Genomic DNA, 20,380 nt, shown 5'->3' with positions numbered 1-20,380 from the left:
AACGTGTTTTCAATGAGATGAGTTTCAATTCTGCTGTCCTGTATTAGTTATAACCAGGCACACCTCTGCAGCAAAGCTGCCAGCACTATGAGAGGACAAATGCTGCTACAAATGTGTGTAATGAGATGAAGTTCACTTCTGCTATACTGTGTTAGCTTTACTGTACAGAGCTGTGATTAAAGGTACCGTCACACTAAGCGACGCTGCAGCGATACAGACAACGATGCCGATCGCTGCAGTGTCGCTGTTTGGTCGCTGGAGAGCTGTCACACAGACGGCTCTCCAGCGACCAACGATGCCGAGGTCCCTGGGTAACCAGGGTAAACATTGGGTTGCTAAGCGCAGGGCCGCGCTTAGTAACCCGATGTTTACCCTGGTTACCAGTGTAAAATGTAAAAAAACAAACAGTACATACTCACCCTCTGATGTCTCTCACACGTCCCCCGGCGTCCGCTTCCTGCACTGACTGTGAGTGCCGGCCCTAACAGCAGAGCGGTGACGTCACCGCTGTGCTGTACTTTCATTTTGCGGCCGGCGCTCAGTCAGTGCAGGAAGCGGACGGCGGGGGACGTGTGAGAGACATCAGAGGGTGAGTATGTACTGTTTGTTTTTTTACATTTTACACTGGTAACCAGGGTAAACATCGGGTTACTAAGCGCGGCCCTGCGCTTAGTAACCCGATATTTACCCTGGTTACCATTGTAAAACATCGCTGGTATCGTTGCTTTTGCTGTCAAACACAACGATACACGGCGATCTGACGACCAAATAAAGTTCTGAACTTTAATCAACGACCAGCGATATCACAGCAGGGTCCTGATCGCTGCTGCGTGTCAAACACAACGATATCGCTATCCAGGACGTCACGGATCGCTAGCGATATCGTTTAGTGTGACGGTACCTTCAGGCTACTTTCACACATCAGGTTTTTGCCGTCAGGCACAATCTGGCGAGTTTTAAAAAAAACTGATCCGTTTTTTTTCCGCCGGATCCGTTTTTTCTCATAGAGTTGTATTAGTGCTGGATTGCGCCTGATGGCCACATGTTTCATCCGTTTTTTGCCGGATCCGTCAAAAAATTCTATGCTGGCGGACGGAGAAAATTTCTATATGAATGTTTTTTTCTGTCTGGCGAAAAAACGCTCAGCAACGTTTCCAGCGATAAACGGATGAAACGTGAGGTGTATTGACTGTATCCGGTCTCTCTCGTTCCCGGAACAGAAAGTCAAAATTGTATGCCCGATAAACCAAAACGGATCCATAAAAAAAAACGGATCCGGCGCATCAGTTTTTCACAATTTGCACAGGATCCATTTTTTTCAAAAATAGACGGATTATGCCTGAAGGTATAAAACTGATGTGCGAAAGTAGCCTAAGAGAGGAAAGTGTCAGTCATTATATATCTCACACTGGAAACCCCCTCCTTTCATATATTATAAGCTTTATACACAGATTCTCAGGGAGATCTATGTCCAGTCCATAGATCCTAACAGCTCATTTACATATAAGAGAAATCAATGTATCATTTTATTCAACTTTTTATGACCTGCACGCCCATATAGATGGCTTAGAAGGGTTGATCCAACTGACAGATTCCCTTTAAAAGCTCAAGTCTGATTTGCCAAAAATGGACCAGAATAAAACATACATGAGTCATTGAAAAAAATATTGATGTTGAAATAGCCCCTTTGATTTGTATGGGTCAGTGAGCTGTCATTTTGATCTTACAGAGATAAATTTTATTCACAACTCCATATTTTTGGTCATTAATTCCTCGGTAACTGTGAGATAACACAAGGAATAGCTCCAAAATTCTGAACGTTTTGCCTAATGTGTGAATAAGATCATAGAAGGAATTTTGTTCAGCGTTGTTGTGGTGGCCATTTTGCACATTTTTTCTTACTTAGAATTAAGATCCTGGAGAACTGACACTGTTTTATTGATTGAACATGTTGACAAAAGTGACAAGTGATCATCAGAATATAAGAAGTTAAAACAAAAATAACAGCTAATATGGCTGTGAAGTGTTGTACAGTAGGTTTTACAAAAATGACCACCACAAATCAAAAAATTTAATTTATCTTTGTAGCAAAAGATTACTAACATATGTCACCATTTGCAATTTTGGGTACACATCTATGTCTTGAATTTTATGCGGTCACAATTATGCATAATCTCTGAACAATTCATTTTAGGGCATACTAAATCCCATGCAGGGATTCCTATTTACGCTGGCATTTTATGGATGGACCGGTTGGAGCATTAGCTTCAAGTCTCAGCAAAAAGAAATCCCATGGGAGCCTCTGACCAGCTCATCTGCTGTAGAGCCCACACGTAATGGCGTGATGGGTTCCTTCCTGAATTATCCTGGGTACATCCAGGACCCAAACAAGGCTGAATTGGGGAATAGCCACCAGACTGACGAGGCACTAAGCATGCTGTCCGAAGGTAATGGGACTATAGCTGACAGGATAACCAGAAATTCTCCAATTTACCAAGGATGGTAGTTATAAGTCATTCCCAGCAATTTGATTATCCCACCTACTTATTGTCAGATGACTAATATGGAATGTTCAAGACCAAAAATATATTAAAAAGTGAATTTCTAACCTGTACAGCCAAGAAGAAAGTAATTTTGTCTTGGACCACTGTATATTAAACTTCTCATGCCTCACTTTCAATTTTTTTTTCAACTTTCAATTTTGCATTCTCCCAATCACTGGCTCGCTAAAATATAATTAGTATCTTAAAGAAACACTAATCATTTGTAATGTCCAAAGACTGCAAGATAATGAAAAGCTTTTTAATTTCTCAATTCAGGGCATGTCATCCGAATATGATCAATTCATATTACATCAAGTTTTTTGTTAAACGATGCTTTAGGAATTTTTTTTTTTATTCTTCATGTCATTTTCTATGTTGGAACAAATCAGAAATACAATAGGTATAACTTCTATGTTGATCCCACCGGATCCAACGATCACAATAATTGATGGTCACTACTCACCATCTCCCCGAGCACAATGACCTCTGCATATACTGTAGAAGTCAATGAGTCAACTCTACTATTTCTTCTATGCTCCATTTGGCTGCTGTAAAGTATATCTGTAAATGCTGTTAACAGCAGCTTAGGACAGATGGTCACCCCACAATCATGTATTAAACTTCAAACAATCTGAAAATAGATATATCTACAATCTGAAAATGGAAACAGATCAGATTTTTTTTTACATTCCCTTGTCTTTTGATCCATATTGCGATCAAAACTAAAAAAAATATATAAAGTATTATAGTTATAGATGGGGAAAAAAATTGGTATTGAGTCAAAATCTTTGTTCCCTAAAATTTCGGATTCAATTTGCATGAAGCCCAAAAAATGGCAGCCAAACTTTTGTCATTTTGCAGATTTTTATAGAGCCACAAAAGGGTAAATAACTGTAAAATATAATGTTTACCTGTCCGAGGCCCACCTGAGTCGCCCACCAGGGCAGGGTACTTGGTGCCGGGTCTGGTCAGCTATTAAAGAGGATGTCATGGTGGCTGCGACCCGGTGTCCGTGGCCCTGGGACTCACTGTAAAGGGGAACGGTCTTTAAAGGGGAATTATGAATAATTCTGTCATGACGCCACCTGTGATGTTCGGTCAATAGGAGGACTGACGCTGCTTTAAAGGGGTCCTCTGGGGGATATTGTTGCAGCAATGATTGTGACGCTTCCCACAGGTGGGTCCACAGGGGTCCTAGAGTTTAGTTGAAAAATACTGAAGCACCGCTATAGATAGTACTGGGGAGCAAACCTCATTAGCTCCCTTTACACACCCTCCAGGCGTATGCAAAAAAGGATAGCTCCAGGCAGAGATTGACAAGAAAAAGTGGAGCATAAACATCCATGACCACATTATTATATATAAAATCAGAACTTTATTAAATAATTATAAATCAATAGTATCACAGTAACAACATAAATACTGTAGTGAGTGCTGTACGCACTCCACAAGAACAGGGAGGCAACAAACAAAGGGACGTGATAGTAGCCAAGTACATTAGGGGGAAGCACATATAGATAAATATGCCCCTAAACTCTCTCGCCCATTAGGGTGCCCAGCCCAAACGGTATGATAAACAGGGTCCTTGCGGTATCCTAATCCCATCTAATACAGGGCTCTGATGCCAAACAGGCACCAATCATTGAATTAGGCTTACCCATAATGGATGCTTGAAAAGGGTTCCCCCTCCTGACGTGGCTCCCCTGGACGCGCGTTTCGCGTGATCGCTTTCTCAGCAGGGTTAATGTGTAGCCATTCTTGTGCAGTTTAAATATTAAAAAGACCGGAAGTGGAGCTGGTATAGCGGCGCATGCGCGGTGGCGCCAGGGGCGCGTCATTGCCTAGGCCGTCCCAGCAGGGCGAGCATAGGGGGAAACACCTCCCATAGACGTCATATGATGCTCGCCCTGCCAGTAAGGACGGACACAGCAAAGGACGCACTCCCCAGGCGGCAGCGGGCATGCGCACACCAAGCGTCCATTTTTAAGAAGACCACGGCGTCGGCCATATTTGCAGAGAACCAAAGGGCTAGATGTCTCTGTCCACCATGTAAGTGTGCTAAATGTGGAGTATCATTGTGCACAGGTAATATAATAACATATGGGGCAGAACAGGAATGAAATATGTCTCTATGCTCCCAACATAGGTGCAAAACAAGTCATGGACCTACAACAATATAGACCAAATATCACCAGTGCATAAAGTGACAGGTGCATAATACTAGTATAATATGTCTGAAAAAAATACAAAATTGAATAAGAAAAACATATAATTAAAATTATTTTTAAGGAAGTTGGTACTCCAATCTTCTTAAATAGAACAACAGTTGCTCCTTTATACTCTTTGTTTCTTCACCAAAATACGAAGTGGAAATATTGCATGGAGACAGAAGACATCATACCGCCCAAACAATATCAATGGCCATTGACATATAAAAATGAACTGAAATAAAAGACAAACACAAGAACAATTAATAAAACAATTAAAACAGAATGGTGGTTTGGCTCGGGAGTAGAGAATATGCTAATGGGCAAAAAGAATTACCCTATAACCAAATATCAAATTTCCCACTACTACACAGGCGCAACGAGTTAAAGGGATGTAGAAATGATGTGATTTCCCGTCCCTTTGTTTGTTGCCTCCCTGTTCTTGTGGAGTGCGTACAGCACTCACTACAGTATTTATGTTGTTACTGTGATACTATTGATTTATAATTATTTAATAAAGTTCTGATTTTATATATAATAATGTGGTCATGGAGGTTTATGCTCCACTTTTTCTTGTCAGTCCTAGAGTGTATGGTGATGATGGTGTTTGCCGGTCAATGAGTAAAGGACACAAATTGTAGAGTCTTTAGCTGGTTTACTGTAGTTGGCAGGCCACAGTCCAGGGTACCGGCAACAGGTACATTAGGAGTCCAGGCAGCCCGGAAACAAGTGAAATCCCCTTGGCAAGTCAGGTTGGGAGCCTTCCACTGTGGGCTTGCTATAGTCCCTTGCTGTCTGTAATATCCTAACAAGTTCCTGGTTCCTTCCCCTGTCCTGGGACAGGAACCTGTATGGTAGGCAGCTTGAGCAGTTCCTTCTGGGGTCTCTGCACAGTGACTCCAGGCTCCAGGGTACTGCTGTACCACAGGCTTAATTTGGGCAGTATGCGTGTAGTTCTGTGCCCTGCGGTTCTGCTAGGTGTCCTACAGTTCCACTCTAGCCTCGGGCTCCCGGTACCCGGTCTCTGCGCTTTGGCTCCTCGGAGGCCCATTTGCAGCCTCCTTGAGCCCTAAAATCTCTCCTCTGCTCCTTTCCTGTCACTGTCTGCTCCAGACTAAACTGCACTCACTGGTCTCTCAGGACCAACTGTCTGACGCCTCCTCCAAGCCAGGATCTTTATTCAGGGAAGCTGCCCTAAAACAGGGTTTTGAGCTCCCCCTCCTGGCCTGGATTCAGAAGGTGTTGTGTGTGTGATTTACCTGTCAAAGAGATCCCCTCTTGTTTCCAGGCATATCACTACCCTCCCCGAGAGGAAGGCAGCACTACTGTGGTACCCGAACTCCTGGGGTGCCACACACCCCTTACCTGTCCTGCTGTCACATCATGCGCCCCCTGACGAAGGTGTTCCAAAACGCGCGTTGGGGCGGGCACTGGGATCCTCCACTTGCCTGCTCCTGTTTGCACTTTACGGTGATGTATAAATGTTATCTCTCTTCCATCATGGTTACAGGTTATATTATAAATTGGTATGGCACAGCCCATTATAGGACCTATGTATGTAAATGTTTGTTCTTATATAACATGTTGGATACATCTATTACCTCCTATAAGTTGTATATAATATTGAGTGCTTCATGTAAATTCTGGCATGTAGGGTCCCCAATGCCCTATTTTTTAATTGGGTGATCATTCACTGTTGTTGCTGCCTTCTAGCCCCCCACAATAAAGCTGTAATAATTATAGGGGATAACTCAGGAGACTCTTTGCATGGAACAAGACAACTACAGGACACAGTTTTATAAGTGGTAAAGTCTATATTATCACACGGTGATTCAAACAGGTGCAGAGAGAAACTCAAGTCCACAACACTTGGAGTAAATATTAAATGCAGCTTAGCAGTCTATAGGAAACTTCAGAGGAAAATGCAATCACGCAGAAAGAAAATTATTCTTGAGGATACTTGAAACGAATAAGTCCTTGCTTAGTCCAAAACACAGATAGATATGCTTATAAGGCAGTTCAAATAATATCTTAGCTCAACAAGGGAGACCTGAGTAATAGTCTCAGGTTCTTGCAAAGCAGCAACAGCTTACATGTCCAGCAAATGCAGATGGAAGTAAACACGAGCAGCAGATGAAGGAGGATTACTGGAACTGGTGTATGCAGCAGGAACTCAGAGCAGAGTAGCAGGATAACCCCACAGGTTCACAGGAGCAGGTATATAGCCAGGGAGTCACCAGTGGTCAGGAGCTGGATGCAAGGCAGAATACTCTAGCACAGACTGAAGGCTGGGGTGGAGTTTTATAGCAGGAAGACACAGTGCACATGAGACCAAAGATGCCATCTTGGAAAAGGGCAGTAATGCACAAAAGGTAATAAAAAATGTTCAGTCCTGACATTACTCCCTCCATAGAAGCGGCCTCAGGACGATCCTGGACCTGGTTTCTCTGGGAATCTGTGATGAAAACGAGAAATCTTCTGTTGGGCATTGATGTTTTTCACAGGTTCCCAAGAGTCTTCCTCAGGGGGATATCCCTGCCATCTTATCAGATATTGGAGCCGATTCCTGCGAATCCTGGAATCAACAATTTCCTCCACGACAAATTGTTCTTGCCCATCAATCACCACAGGCTGCGGAGGTGGCACAACACGTCCCTGGAAGGTATTAGGAGATACAGGCTTTAGTAAAGATACATGAAAAACTGGGTGTACCTTCATAGTCCTAGGCAGCTTCAGCCGGCAGGCCACAGAGCTCACAATACCGTTGATCTTGAAAAGGCCAATGAATTTCTGTCCAAGTTTTTGTGAAGGAACGTTTATCTTCAGATTCTTAGTTACTAACTACACAGAATCTCCTACCTTGAACATGGGTGCAGGTTTTCAAAATCTATCAGCCGATCTCTTATAACGTTCTTGAGCTGTGGTCAGGGATTCCTTCAGAACCTCCAGATTTTGCCTCATTGCAGTCAGCCTTTCCTCCACTGCTGGAACCGGAGAATTGGAGACCTAGGTAAGATACACGGATGATAACCCAGATTGGCAAAGAAAGGTGTAAATTTAGTGGAGGCGCTCTGAGAATTGTTATATGAAAATTCGGCTAACGGCAGCAACTCCAACCAATCATCCTGGAGATGGCTGACATAGCATCTTAGATATTGTTCCAGCGTCTGGTTGGTACGCTCAGTCTGACAATTTTTCTGGGGATGGTAAGCGGAAGAGAGACAGACATTAATATTGAGTGCAGAGCAAAACCCCTTCCAGAATCTTGAAGTGAACTGCACTCCACAGTCAGAGATGATCTCATCCGGAACCCCATGCAACCGAAAGACATTCTGTATAACCAAGTTCACTGTATCTTAAGCTGAGGGGAGGCCGGTGCACGGAAGAAAATGAGCAGCTTTAGTCAGGCGATCAACTACCACCATGATTGTATTCATGCCCCCCGATATAGGCAGCTCCACAATAAAGTCCATTGATATAGACCCCCAAGGGCGGGACGGAACTGGAAATGGTTAAAGAAGACCCTTAGGTGCCACATGAGGAGTCTTGTAACGAGCACATACCTCGCAAGAGAGAACATAGTCCTTGGTATCCTTCAGGCAAATTGGCCACCAGAAGAATCGGCTCAGGAACTCTTGTGTCTTCTGTACCCCCCTGTGACCAGCCAACTTGGAGTCATGTACCAACTTGAACGACCTCAGGGACGTAGATACGTCGATCTCTGAACCACATGCCACCCTTAAAGACAAGATTAATATCCACAGGTGGGTTGGCCAGAAATACATCACCGTCATAGGCCTCCCTGCACTCCTTCCACAAGTCCTGATCATGGATAACTCAGATGAAATTGGCATCAGATAGAATGGTCTTGGACGGGGCTCCAGGTACGGAATCTGCAGCATGGAATCGGGATAAAGCATCAGCCTTCCCATTACGAGAACCTGGACGGTACGAGATAACAAAGTTAAATTGATTTAAAAATAAGTTCCAACGAGCCTGACGAGGAGAAAGACATCTAGTGGATCTAAGGAACTCTAAGTTGCGATGGTCAGTTAGCACTATGATCTGTTGTGCAGCTCCTTGCAGATGATGCCTCCATTCTTTGAAAGCCGCAATAATAGCCAGCAATTCCTTGTCTCCCATGTCGTAATTCTTCTCTGCTGAGGTTAGTCTATGGGAAAAGAAAGCACAAGGATGTAGCAGACCCTTCTCTCCAGTTCTTTGGGAGAGAATAGCCCCCAAAGCATTATCAGAAGCATCCACCTCCACAATGAAAGAAAGTGTTGGATTTGGGTGTATCAACAGAGGTGCTGATGTGAAACAGATCTTAAGCCGATCAAAAGCTTCTTGAGCCTGTGGTGACCACTTAAAAGGCTTTTCCTTCTTTGTCAAGGAAGTAATGGGACGGACAATATCAGAAAAATTTCGAATGAAGCATCTGTAGAAACTTGCAAAACCAATAAAACGTTGGACCTCCTTAACGTTCTTGGGTACTGGCCAGTCAAGGATAGCCTGAATCTTACCAGATTCCATGTTCAGCACCTGGGGAGAGATGATATAACCTAAGAACTGTATCTCAGAAAGATGGAACTCGCATTTCTCTGGCTTAATATACTGATGGTTCTCTTTCAGACGTCTTAAAACAGTTTTGACATGTTCTTCATGTTCCTGTAGAGAGTCAGAAAAGATTAGTATATCGTCCAAATAGATCACTACAAATTGGTCCAACAAATCTCTGAAAATGTCATTTGCAAGGTGTTGAAACATTGCAGGGGTGTTACAAAGCCCGAAGGGCATCACAAGATATTCAAAGTGTCCATACCGGCATCTGAATGCTGTCTTCCACTCATCCCCTGGACGAATACGCACCAAATTATAAGCCCCACGAAGATTCAGTTTAGAGAACACCTTAGCATGGCGGACTCTTTTCAGTAATTCGGGAATCAGAGGCAAAGGGTAACGGTTTCGTACGGTTACCTTATTGAGTTCCCGATAGTCAACACAGGGTCTCAGGGTCCCATCCATCTTCTTTACAAAAAAGATAGGTGCCCCTGCTGGTGAGGAAGAAGGACGTATGAAGCCTTTGGCCAGATTTTCATCAATATACTCCTTTAAGGCTTTAAGCTCAGGTGCCGCCAAAGGGTATACCTTACCAAAAGGAATAGCTTCCCCAGGAAGCAACTCAATGGGACAGTCATAATGCCTGTGTGGAGGAAGCTGATCTGCATTCTTCTTGTCACAGATGTCAGAGAACTCTTTATATGCTGGAGGTAAAGAAAATACCTGTACATGTGGTTCCGTAGCCAAGGACTCAGGGACAGCTTCTGTTAACGCTGAGTTGCTCCTTGTTGGAAAGATAATCTCCTTGGTCTCCCAGTTGATAATTGGGTTCAGAGAACGCAACCAAGGAATGCCTAAAATCACAGGAAAATGAGGAGAAGAAATTAGCAAGAAAGAAAGTTGCTCCTGATGATTAGGCTCCAACAAAATTTCAAGGGGTACGGTCTCCTGATCCACAGGCCCAGAGATTAAAGGTGACCCATCCACTGTTTCCATGGTAACTGGAGAGGCTCTTTGCTGACTTTCAATACCATGTTCCTTGGCAAATGCGATATCCATGAAATTGCCACCTGCACCAGAGTCAGAATTCAGTAGCATACTCAATAACAGAACGTTTTGCCTGGTGTAAAGGCAATAAAGCAGATTCAGCGGTTGCACGGCGATTAGGATCATCAAACATTAATGCCATAGCGGCCAAGAAATCATCCAAGTTATTTAACCGTGGGTCACGAGACTCAATCATCGGATTCGCCCAGGCGAGCGCTCGTGCGGTCAGCAGCATTATTACACACAATACTTTGGATCTATCATTAGGAAAACGGTCAGCAGGCACATCAAAATACAGCATACATTGATTCACAAAGCCAAAAAATTTGTCGCGATCTCCATTAAATCTAAATGGGGGCAACTTAGGTTGGCTAGCTGGTGGCGGTTGCCCATAGGGAAAAGTCGCTTGTGCAGCTATTTGCGTGCTTATGTCCTGAAAAGCCCATCCATACTGGGACTCTATGCCAGCAAGTTTGTTTTCCTGGGCTGCCATGCGGGTGATAACTCAGGAGACTCTTTGCATGGAACAAGACAACTACAGGACACAGTTTTATAAGTGGGAAAGTCTATATTATCACACGGTCATTTAAACAGGTGCAGAGAGAAACTCAAGTCCACAACACTTGGAGTAAATATTAAATGCAGCTTAGCAGTCTATAGGAAACTTCAGAGGAAAATGCAATCACACAGAAAGTCTATGAAGCACAATTATTCTTGAGGATACTTGACACGAATAAGTCCTTGCTTAGTCCAAAACACAGATAGATATGCTTATCAGGCAGTTCAAATAATATCTTAGCTCAACCAAGGAGGCCTGGGTAATAGTCTCAGGTTCTTGCAAAGCAGCAACAGCTTACATGTCCAGCAAATGCAGATGGAAGTAAACACGAGCAGCAGATGAAGGAGGATTACTGGAACTGGTGTATGCAGCAGGAACTCAGATCAGAGTAGCAGGATAACACCACAGGTTCACAGGAGCAGGTATATAGCCAGGGAGTCACCAGAGGTCAGGAGCTGGATGCAAGGCAGAATACTCTAGCACAGACTAGAGGCTGGGGTGGAGTTTTATAGCAGGAAGACACAGTGCACATGAGACCAAAGACGCCATCTTGGAAAAGGGCAGTAATGCACAAAAGGTAATAAAAAATGTTCAGAGTCCTGACAAAAGCAAGTTTTATTAGACCTATGGTTGTCGTTTGGGTTTTTCCCTCCCCCCTTTTTCTACGGTATGTGTTTGACAACCGGTCTTTCTACAGGTCCACGGCAATTATTATCCCTGGGCATTAATAATTTCTAATTTTGACTAATATTGTGTATAGTATTGCCCAGATGTTTACTCTTATTAATAATATTTTGCCTTTGGTCACTCCCATTTTTGTTTGTCACATCTTATCGCATGATCATCTGCTTACTCTCTTTTGGCCTTTGCTCTTCTTGCACTGACTAGGTCTCAAACAGTCACCTCTGTCACGGTGCTCCTCATTGTGCTGTAATGGAGTCTGTCATATGCTTCCCTCACTTTGGACATTGTTCACATTTGATGCGTGCTGTTCCAGAGCATTTATAAGCGTTATTGTTTATGTACTGTAATGTGAATGTATTTGATATGTGTCGTGTACAGAATTAGGGATAGAATAGAAGGTAGTATAGGACAATAGTGGGATTAGAATAGAGGGGGCATACTAGAAACAGGGAATAAGACTATTAGCTTAGGTATAAGCAGCATAGGGGTTTTCCAGACTGGGAGGAATTACAGAGTAGTGTAGTGCAGAACAGTGGGGATAAAGAGAAGATACTTCCTGGTTAGACAGCAGAGCCCGGGCAGCCATGCCCAGGGTAAGTTGTGATGCAGCAGTGAATTGGGACAGTCTGACAGCTGTGGGGATAAGGTTGCTTCTGTAAGAAGGGGCCCCAGGCTGAGTGTCGTGTGGGCGGTCACCAGCTCCAACAGGACCGTTCCAAGGAGGATCCAAAGCTTACGTCAGGGATTAGGTGAAGCTGAGATGGCAAGACTGTTACCCTTTAATTCGAAGCCGGACCAGGGGATTGGCAGGAAGTTGGTGGGCCTAAATGCGTGGACAGGACAGAGATTGTCCGGAAAGAGCAGTGATTGCTGTAACAGGACAGGAATTGTCCAGAAAGAGTAGCGATTGCTGGACAGAGGCAGGGATTGTCAGAAGCGAGGCAGGGATTGTCAGAAGCGAGGCAGAGATTGCCAGGAAGAACAGAGGTTGCCGGGAAGGCAGGGAAAACCTTAGAAATGTCACTCTGTATAAACTGTGCTGCATCTGTTCTGAAAACCCTGTTAATTACTAAAGTTAAACTGTTTGGAATGAACAATGAATCTGGAGTGGTTTGTGAGACCCATGGATCTGAAGCCGGAGTGACAGAAGACGAAGGGACTCCAGCAACTAATGTGAGTGTCCTGTTGCGCACATTACACACACGGCAGAAGGGACATTATTATGTTTCATCTGTGGGGCGCCAAGGTGTAACTCTAATTCTTCCTGTTATTTTTTACATATCCCAGAAAAGACGAAATACAGAAAGCCAAATGGAAATATCTTTAAGGCTGCCATCACACTGGCAATATTTGGTCAGTATTTTACATCAGTATTTGTAAGCCAAAACCAGGAGTGGAACAATTAGAGGAAAAGTATAATAGAAGCACATCACCACTTCTGCATTTATCACCAACTCCTGGTTTTGGCTTACAAATACTGATGTAAAATACTGACCAAATACTGCTAGTGTCACTGCAGCCTAAGAGACATACTTGCCAAGTACAAGAACATCTGGGAGAATTTCCTTAAAAAGGGTAGACCCCAGAACTCCCTAAAGATTTAGCAAATCGCTTCCGCACCACAAAAGCAGAAAACAGCACTCCTGAATATTTCTTGTGCATATCCATAAGATGCTACATCACAAGACAAATCCTTGATGTCCTATGCTTATAAAATGTTTAGTCTAGTGAAAACAAGTTATCACCTATCTACACCTATCTACAAGATAGGTGATAACTTGTTCATTGGTGGTGGTAAAACTGCTGGCAGCACTTTTATGCTTGTTAGAGCGGAGTGGCAATGTGCAAGTGCAGCGCCCCAGAGTCCTGGTCGTTGCAGTACTGTGGCTCCGCCACTAAGGGGAGCTATGGTACGTCTGATGGCACTGAAGGAGTTCATCTGAGCAGGTATCACAGACACCAATACATTTCACCGCCGGGCCTCCAGGGGGAGCTAAGGGTTCTATTTACTAGGCCACTCTCCACAACACTGGTAAAACTGGGGGTCAGGCAGGAAGTTAGACAGAAAGCTGACTGGGTTGGAGCCAGGCAACACCTTGTGGCAGAGGGTGTTGCAGGGGAAGATTCGGTAGGGTTGCTGTCAGGGGTGGGATCCTGACAGAGGCTTGGCAAACTGAGAGAACGTAACGGGACCGTGCCTGCTCAGTATAGCGACGGTGCCCAAGGAAGGACTAGAAGCGAGATAGATTGTGCTGAGTGAGAAACGAGATCAAAGCAACAAGGAGAATACCAGTAGGGGTCGTGCTGTAAGATCGAGGCAACATCCTACTGAGGCGCAAACAACCGGTGGCCGGAACGCCGAAGGAAGTATTACTATATACAGCTTCAGGCAATACTTCGAACCTACGGCAGGACAGTCAGTCTCAGGTGGGCTGTCTCACCTAAATCACCTATGCAGTCTTGGGGGGCAACTTGTAGAGATGGGCGACTCTAGGGTCCCGGAAGAGCTCCGAGCCTACCCGTCAAACGGGTGCCGTCCTAACCGTAACATCAGGGAGGGACGGAGGATTAGCAGAACATCATCTAATCGAGTTGTGAGGGAACTTAAGAAACAGACACAACAGTTGTGGGGACTTTCCGTAAGCACAGCAGGGAAGGACCGCAACACATAGCGCAAGAAGGAAGGCACAGATTTCCACCTGTAAAGAGAACTCTGGAGGTGCCATCGGACCGGCCGGACTTGCGCAGCCTGGTGAACCGTATTCCGGACTGACCCAGAGATCTTCAGTAAAGAGGTAAAGAGACTGCAACCTGGTGTCCTCGTTATTTATTGCACCGCACCACCACCACTACCATCATCCATCATATCTACCACTGACTGTGCGCCCCTCGGCAGGGTCACGGATCGGGCCTAGCCACCGTGACAACCCCAGAGCAGAGACTCAGAGGCCCGGTACCGGGTACCCCTCGGCCCTGCGGCAGTGGGGGCGCTACAACTTGGCATCACGAACAGGATCTACTTAAGCCTGAAGAATCAGGTCATGTGTGCCTTGGAACTGTGATTTATTGTGCTTGGACTGTACTTTATTGCAAGGACTGTGCTGCGCCATTTACCGCCAAAATCCGCCGCCATTACAGCGCTGAGGAGAGCGCAGGAGAAGAAGAGGGGCGTGGAGTGGGCGTAGACAAGCTGAAGAGCGCGAAGGACAATGGCCGCCCAGTCTAAATATTTCTGTGTCCTGAGGACGTGTCCGTCAACAGCCGAGGTCCGCCTCCTGATCCTGTTTGGAGGGTGGAGACCATGGAGACGGGGCCGCCCACGAAAGAGACCGCGGGAAGAGGACACGAGAGAAGAAGCAAAAATGGCGACGCCGGAAGCACCGCGTGCGAATGCCCCAACTCAGCATGAGGTTGCAGAACCCGACACAGCCCCGGACGCGCCATCGCTGCGGGAACTGACCCTTGCGGAGCTACCGATAGGCCAACCCCCATGGCCGATGTCCGAGGAGTGTGTGGCTGCAGCCAAGGCCCGGCAGGTAGCCTACCGCCTGGAAGCCGATGCCCGTGTAATCGCTCGGCTGGGCCAACCCACGGAGGTCCGCCTGTCTCCGGTGTCTCCCGCTTCCTTCGTTTCGGCCGCGGCGGCGTGTGAGCTGCAGGCACAGGGCCTGAGGATCCTGCCGGAGGTGGAGCACCTGCAGCGCCTGATGACAGCGTGGCGGAACAGGCCCCAACCGGCAGCCCAGGTCGATCTGAGGAGTGTTGAGGAGGTTCCACCGTCGCACTGGGGTGTAGTGGTATCCTTTAACTCCCGGAAAGGAAGGGGAGTTATACAGGAGATCGGGGAGCCACTGCAGGTCCGTGTGGATCGGGAAGAAGTGGAGCCCTGCGGGGGAGGGTACGATCCCGATCTGGAGCCTGGCGATGCTGTGACCTACACCCGGTGGAGGAGGGAAGCGGGTGGAACAGGCTGGATAGCTCGGGGTGTCCAGCGGTGCGTCGCCCTGCAGGCTGCTACTGGAACGCCGGAGGATGAGCCTTCCGTGGAGAAGGTGCCAGAGCCCGTCCCCGCGGAACCTCAGGAGGTCCGGGTCCATCGCGTGCCTCTGGGTCGCGCTTGCCCACAAGCTAGGAGGGCATCCCGGCGAGGGATCCTGTCGTTGCTGAAGCCAGGACCGGCCCTTGCCACACCAAGGCGACCCATTGGCCGGGTGAGGCCTGGAAGAAGACCACCCCCTACACTACAAGACTGAGTAAGCAAGAACGCTTCATTAATGTAAATAGTTCCGTGTTTAACTGTTTGTCTACTGTTTGCTGCTAAACCCGTCCTGGGTTAACTTTTAAAGGGATCCCTTTGCTGACCCGGGATCCCTATTGTTTTATTTGTTTTTCTAAGTTTTGCACAAGTTTTCCGAACTGCCGCAATCATGAACAGTGCATGATACAAACTTTTTGTAAATAGTTTGCACCTTCTTAAAGGTGCTCCCTACTGGTTTTACTTAAAGAGAGACTCTTTGCGAAGATACCGCTCCGGAGCCTTTGATGAGTATGGACTGGTAGCCTGAGAAGATATGCTACCTCATAAAGACTTAGTCCCCTCTTAAAGGGGATGTCCATCTGTGTACTTATGAGTAATACTGCCTTAAAACAGTAAAGTGATAACGATGCCTTGAAAGAAAATTATAATGTTTACATGTAAAAGTTATATGTATTGAACTAGTTAATTGTAAAAGAATGCTGATAATGTTTCCCGAAAGAAAGTGAAAGTTAGAAGAAAGATGCAGTGGGCCCGTAGGGGTAGACGTAGTGTCCTGCATAGTTGCTAGTAAGAAAGTAATGATGGAAGTTAATGCTTTAAGAAAATGTTGATAACGTTGATAGAAAATGAGGATAGAAGGTAAACCCTGAGTCCTCCTAGGAGCCATATATGGATGGCTCAGTGCTCTTAAAATTGAAAGTAATGTTATGTTCTATACTGTGCATAGTAGTTGAAAAGACAGAAGGCTTGGGCTGAAAGGAGCGGTCCTGTAAGAAAGGAGAGGCAGTAGGTCTGGTGCCGCTAGGACAGGCGGTCCTGCAGATTTAAAGAAGGAGAATGAAAGAGTTCAATTGCCTTATAATGTGATTATAAGAGGGTCTTTAGCGGATATTGAGTGTACGTCCTTAAAGGCAATGTTAAATTATTGTTCAAGAATTTGTACTAAGTAGAATACCCGGTTGGGTAAGAAAAGTTACTTATAGCATGTTGCTATGATATTTAACCATGTTTGTAACGTTCAAGTGTCCTCACCTCCCATAAAGGGAAGCTCTGTTCAAGTATACTTATTGTTATTTGCACTCAACAAATTGTATGTCTTTTTGCTAATCTGTATTGTTGTTTTCTTCCCAGTCCCGGAGTACTGGATTTAACCGGGGGGGAGTGCAGCGCCCCAGAGTCCTGGTCGTTGCAGTACTGTGGCTCCGCCACTAAGGGGAGCTATGGTACGTCTGATGGCACTGAAGGAGTTCATCTGAGCAGGTATCACAGACACCAATACATTTCACCGCCGGGCCTCCAGGGGGAGCTAAGGGTTCTATTTACTAGGCCACTCTCCACAACACTGGTAAAACTGGGGGTCAGGCAGGAAGTTAGACAGAAAGCTGACTGGGTTGGAGCCAGGCAACACCTTGTGGCAGAGGGTGTTGCAGGGGAAGATTTGGTAGGGTCGCTGTCAGGGGTGGGATCCTGACAGAGGCTTGGCAAACTGAGAGAACGTAACGGGACCGTGCCTGCTCAGTATAGCGACGGTGCCTGTCATGGTTCCCAATGGCAGGGACTCAGGCAAAAACGGACTAGCTCTAGGAATGATGGAATCTCAGATGACCGCGACGCTGAACCTAACACGCAACTAATAGTAGCCAGGGGTTGTGCCTACGATTATCCCTAGACACCTCGCACCAGCCGGAGATCTAGTTACCCCCTAGTAGAGGAATACACAGACCTGGCTTGCCTCCAGGGAAACCCCAAAAGTGATAGTAGCCCCCCACATATAATAACGGTTAGGTAAGAGGAAAACACGTACGCAGTATGAATATAGATTCAGCAAAGAGAGGCCCTCTGACTAGATAGCAGAACATACAAAAGAGGACTTCGTGGTCACCTCAAAACCCTAAACAGCCATCCTGAAATTACTTTAACTCCGTTATCAACTCATGACACCGGAGTAGTAATTTCAGATCACTAGAGCTTCCAGCAGCAAGAGAAATATAAATGCATGCTGGACAAACAAACACAAAAAATGCCAAAGATCCAACTTAGCTGAGTTGCAGACTTGGAGCAGGTAGCAAGCAACAGAGGTGCTCTGGTAACATTGATTGCCGGCACTAGAATGACTGAGAAGCCAGACTAAATAGGAAACTCCCAGTTTCCTGATGGGAACAGGTGCAAGACAAAAGTCAGCCAGTACCACCAGTAACCACCAGAGGGAGCCCAAAAACAGAATTCACAACAGGTGCCCAAGGAAGGACTAGAAGCGAGATAGATTGTGCTGAGTGAGAAACGAGATCAAAGCAACAAGGAGAATACCAGTAGGGGTCGTGCTGTAAGATCGAGGCAACATCCTACTGAGGCGCAAACAACCGGTGGCCGGAACGCCGAAGGAAGTATTACTATATACAGCTTCAGGCAATACTTCGAACCTACGGCAGGACAGTCAGTCTCAGGCGGGCTGTCTCACCTAAATCACCTATGCAGTCTTGGGGGGCAACTTGTGGAGAGGGGCGACTCTAGGGTCCCGGAAGAGCTCCGAGCCTACCCGTCAAATGGGTGCCGTCCTAACCGTAACATCAGGGAGGGACGGAGGATTAGCAGAACATCATCTAATCGAGTTGTGAGGGAACTTAAGAAACAGACACAACAGTTGTGGGGACTTTCCGTAAGCACAGCAAGGAAGGACCGCAACACATAGCGCAAGAAGGAAGGCACAGATTTCCACCTGTAAAGAGAACTCTGGAGGTGCCATCGGACCGGCCGGACTTGCGCAGCCTGGTGAACCGTATTCCGGACTGAGGACCCAGAGATCTTCAGTAAAGAGGTAAAGAGACTGCAACCTGGTGTCCTCGTTATTTATTGCACCGCACCACCACCACTACCATCATCCATCATATCTACCACTGACTGTGCGCCCCTCGGCAGGGTCACGGATCGGGCCTAGCCACCGTGACAACCCCAGAGCAGAGACTCAGAGGCCCGGTACCGGGTACCCCTCGGCCCTGCGGCAGTGGGGGCGCTACACATGCTCAACCACTGCCCCGTTCATTCTCTATGAAGCTGCCGAGCGCTGTGCTCGGCCTTTTCCAGCAGCCACATAGAAAATGAATGGAACAGCGTTCGGGCATCCAACATGATACACTATTTTGCAGCAGGGACAAAAGTGCTCCATAGGTAAAAAATCCCTGCTTTGCCAATCATTGCGGTTCTCAGTGTTTTGATTCCAGCCAATCAGTACGGTAATTTATTTTAACAGGACAACCCCTCGCACACAGATCTAACCTCCCCCTTGTGTGGTTTCATCTGATACAGCTACTTTCAGCTATTTAAAATTACATGGTTTGTCAAAAAGAGGAAAAATAGTCTGTAAGAAAAGGAACGAGCCCCATATGCCAGAAAAAAATAGAAGCTTTTTAGGTGAAGCCAAGAGACTTAGTTTTGAATAGGACAAATACTAAATACTGAATAAATTTATAAACTACTGTGAAATGTTTTTTTTCAGGTTCATTTAGGTTTTCAACCTATAGAAATTGATTACTTTTCAGCATTGGCTGATTGTTTGGTTTGTTGGGAGTGTGTGCTTGGAAGTTGTCTAATCTTTCAAGTTGTTTTCTTTTGGGCTTACTACATGAATGAGTTAAATGCATACCTGTCTATAACTGAGACATTATTTCTGATAAAGGCAGTGGTCATTCCCATTAAAATTTAGAATAAACCCTCGGGTCTGCTGCCTTTGAACACATAATGATTCTAGTCACAGTGCACCCATAATGCAGACATTTTTTTTTTGCCCCATAGTGCCCCCATTTTAGTAGCAATCATAGTGGTAACCCTCCTCTCTTGACATTGCACCCACCTGTTATGCCTGGAGCAGTCATGATGCCCATGGTAGGTTTGTTATGGCATCGGGGCTGACAGTACAGTACTGCCTGCACAGTAGTATGGGCTTACTTGCACATGCACAGGCAGCCGAAACAGAGCCTCTCCCTTCTGCCATCACTGGACCATTAATGAACTCAGAGTATGCTAAGGGAAAATTCTACTATTCCTGGAGGTCTTTTTTATGAGTCTCCTACAACATAAAGTAAGAAGTAATGGATGTCAAGTTTAGAAAAATATATAACATGGTCCATGTAACTCCCAAAATATTACTAGTATTTCTTGTAGGTTAGAGGTTTCTTTTTTTACAGAGAACTTGGGTTTATAATCTCTGTGATCTTCTTTTGCTACGTAGGACTAGCAGAATCCCCGAGTCCAATACATTGTATGGGTGAAATTTATCTTGCGGAAACTTGCGTCTCCGCAAGATAAATAGACATCCCTGACGAAGGAGAGCAATTTCCGAAACGCGCGTCGGGTGCGCAGGAATAGCCGTTGGTCCCCCCAGGTACATATGCATGGGATTTTTTCTGCACTGTATACCACGTGATTTTGGTACATTGCCGCACTAATTTAGGTACTGTATCCATGGTCAGCAGAGGCTGACATAGGAGACAGCGCTATATGCACTGATTTTGGCACTTTATATATA

General features: G+C 45.7%; 1 protein-coding gene across 3 annotated transcripts in view; it reads left to right on the top strand.

The window, feature by feature from the left end:
- The window catches only part of GPR143 (G protein-coupled receptor 143), a 66,513-nt gene that overhangs the window by 37,584 nt on the left and 8,549 nt on the right, over nucleotides 1–20,380 (top strand). For all 3 annotated transcript variants that reach the window (XM_077294733.1, XM_077294732.1, XM_077294731.1), the window contains exon 8: nucleotides 2,195–2,447. In XM_077294733.1, the coding sequence (XP_077150848.1) occupies nucleotides 2,195–2,447 (253 nt within the window). The remainder of the gene's footprint in view (nucleotides 1–2,194; nucleotides 2,448–20,380) is intronic.

Source organism: Ranitomeya variabilis, chromosome 3, assembly GCF_051348905.1.
Source record: "Ranitomeya variabilis isolate aRanVar5 chromosome 3, aRanVar5.hap1, whole genome shotgun sequence".
NCBI classification, from domain to species: Eukaryota; Metazoa; Chordata; class Amphibia; order Anura; family Dendrobatidae; genus Ranitomeya; species Ranitomeya variabilis.
Note: the sequence above shows the minus strand (reverse complement) of the source record. Positions and strands in the feature narration are given on the sequence as shown.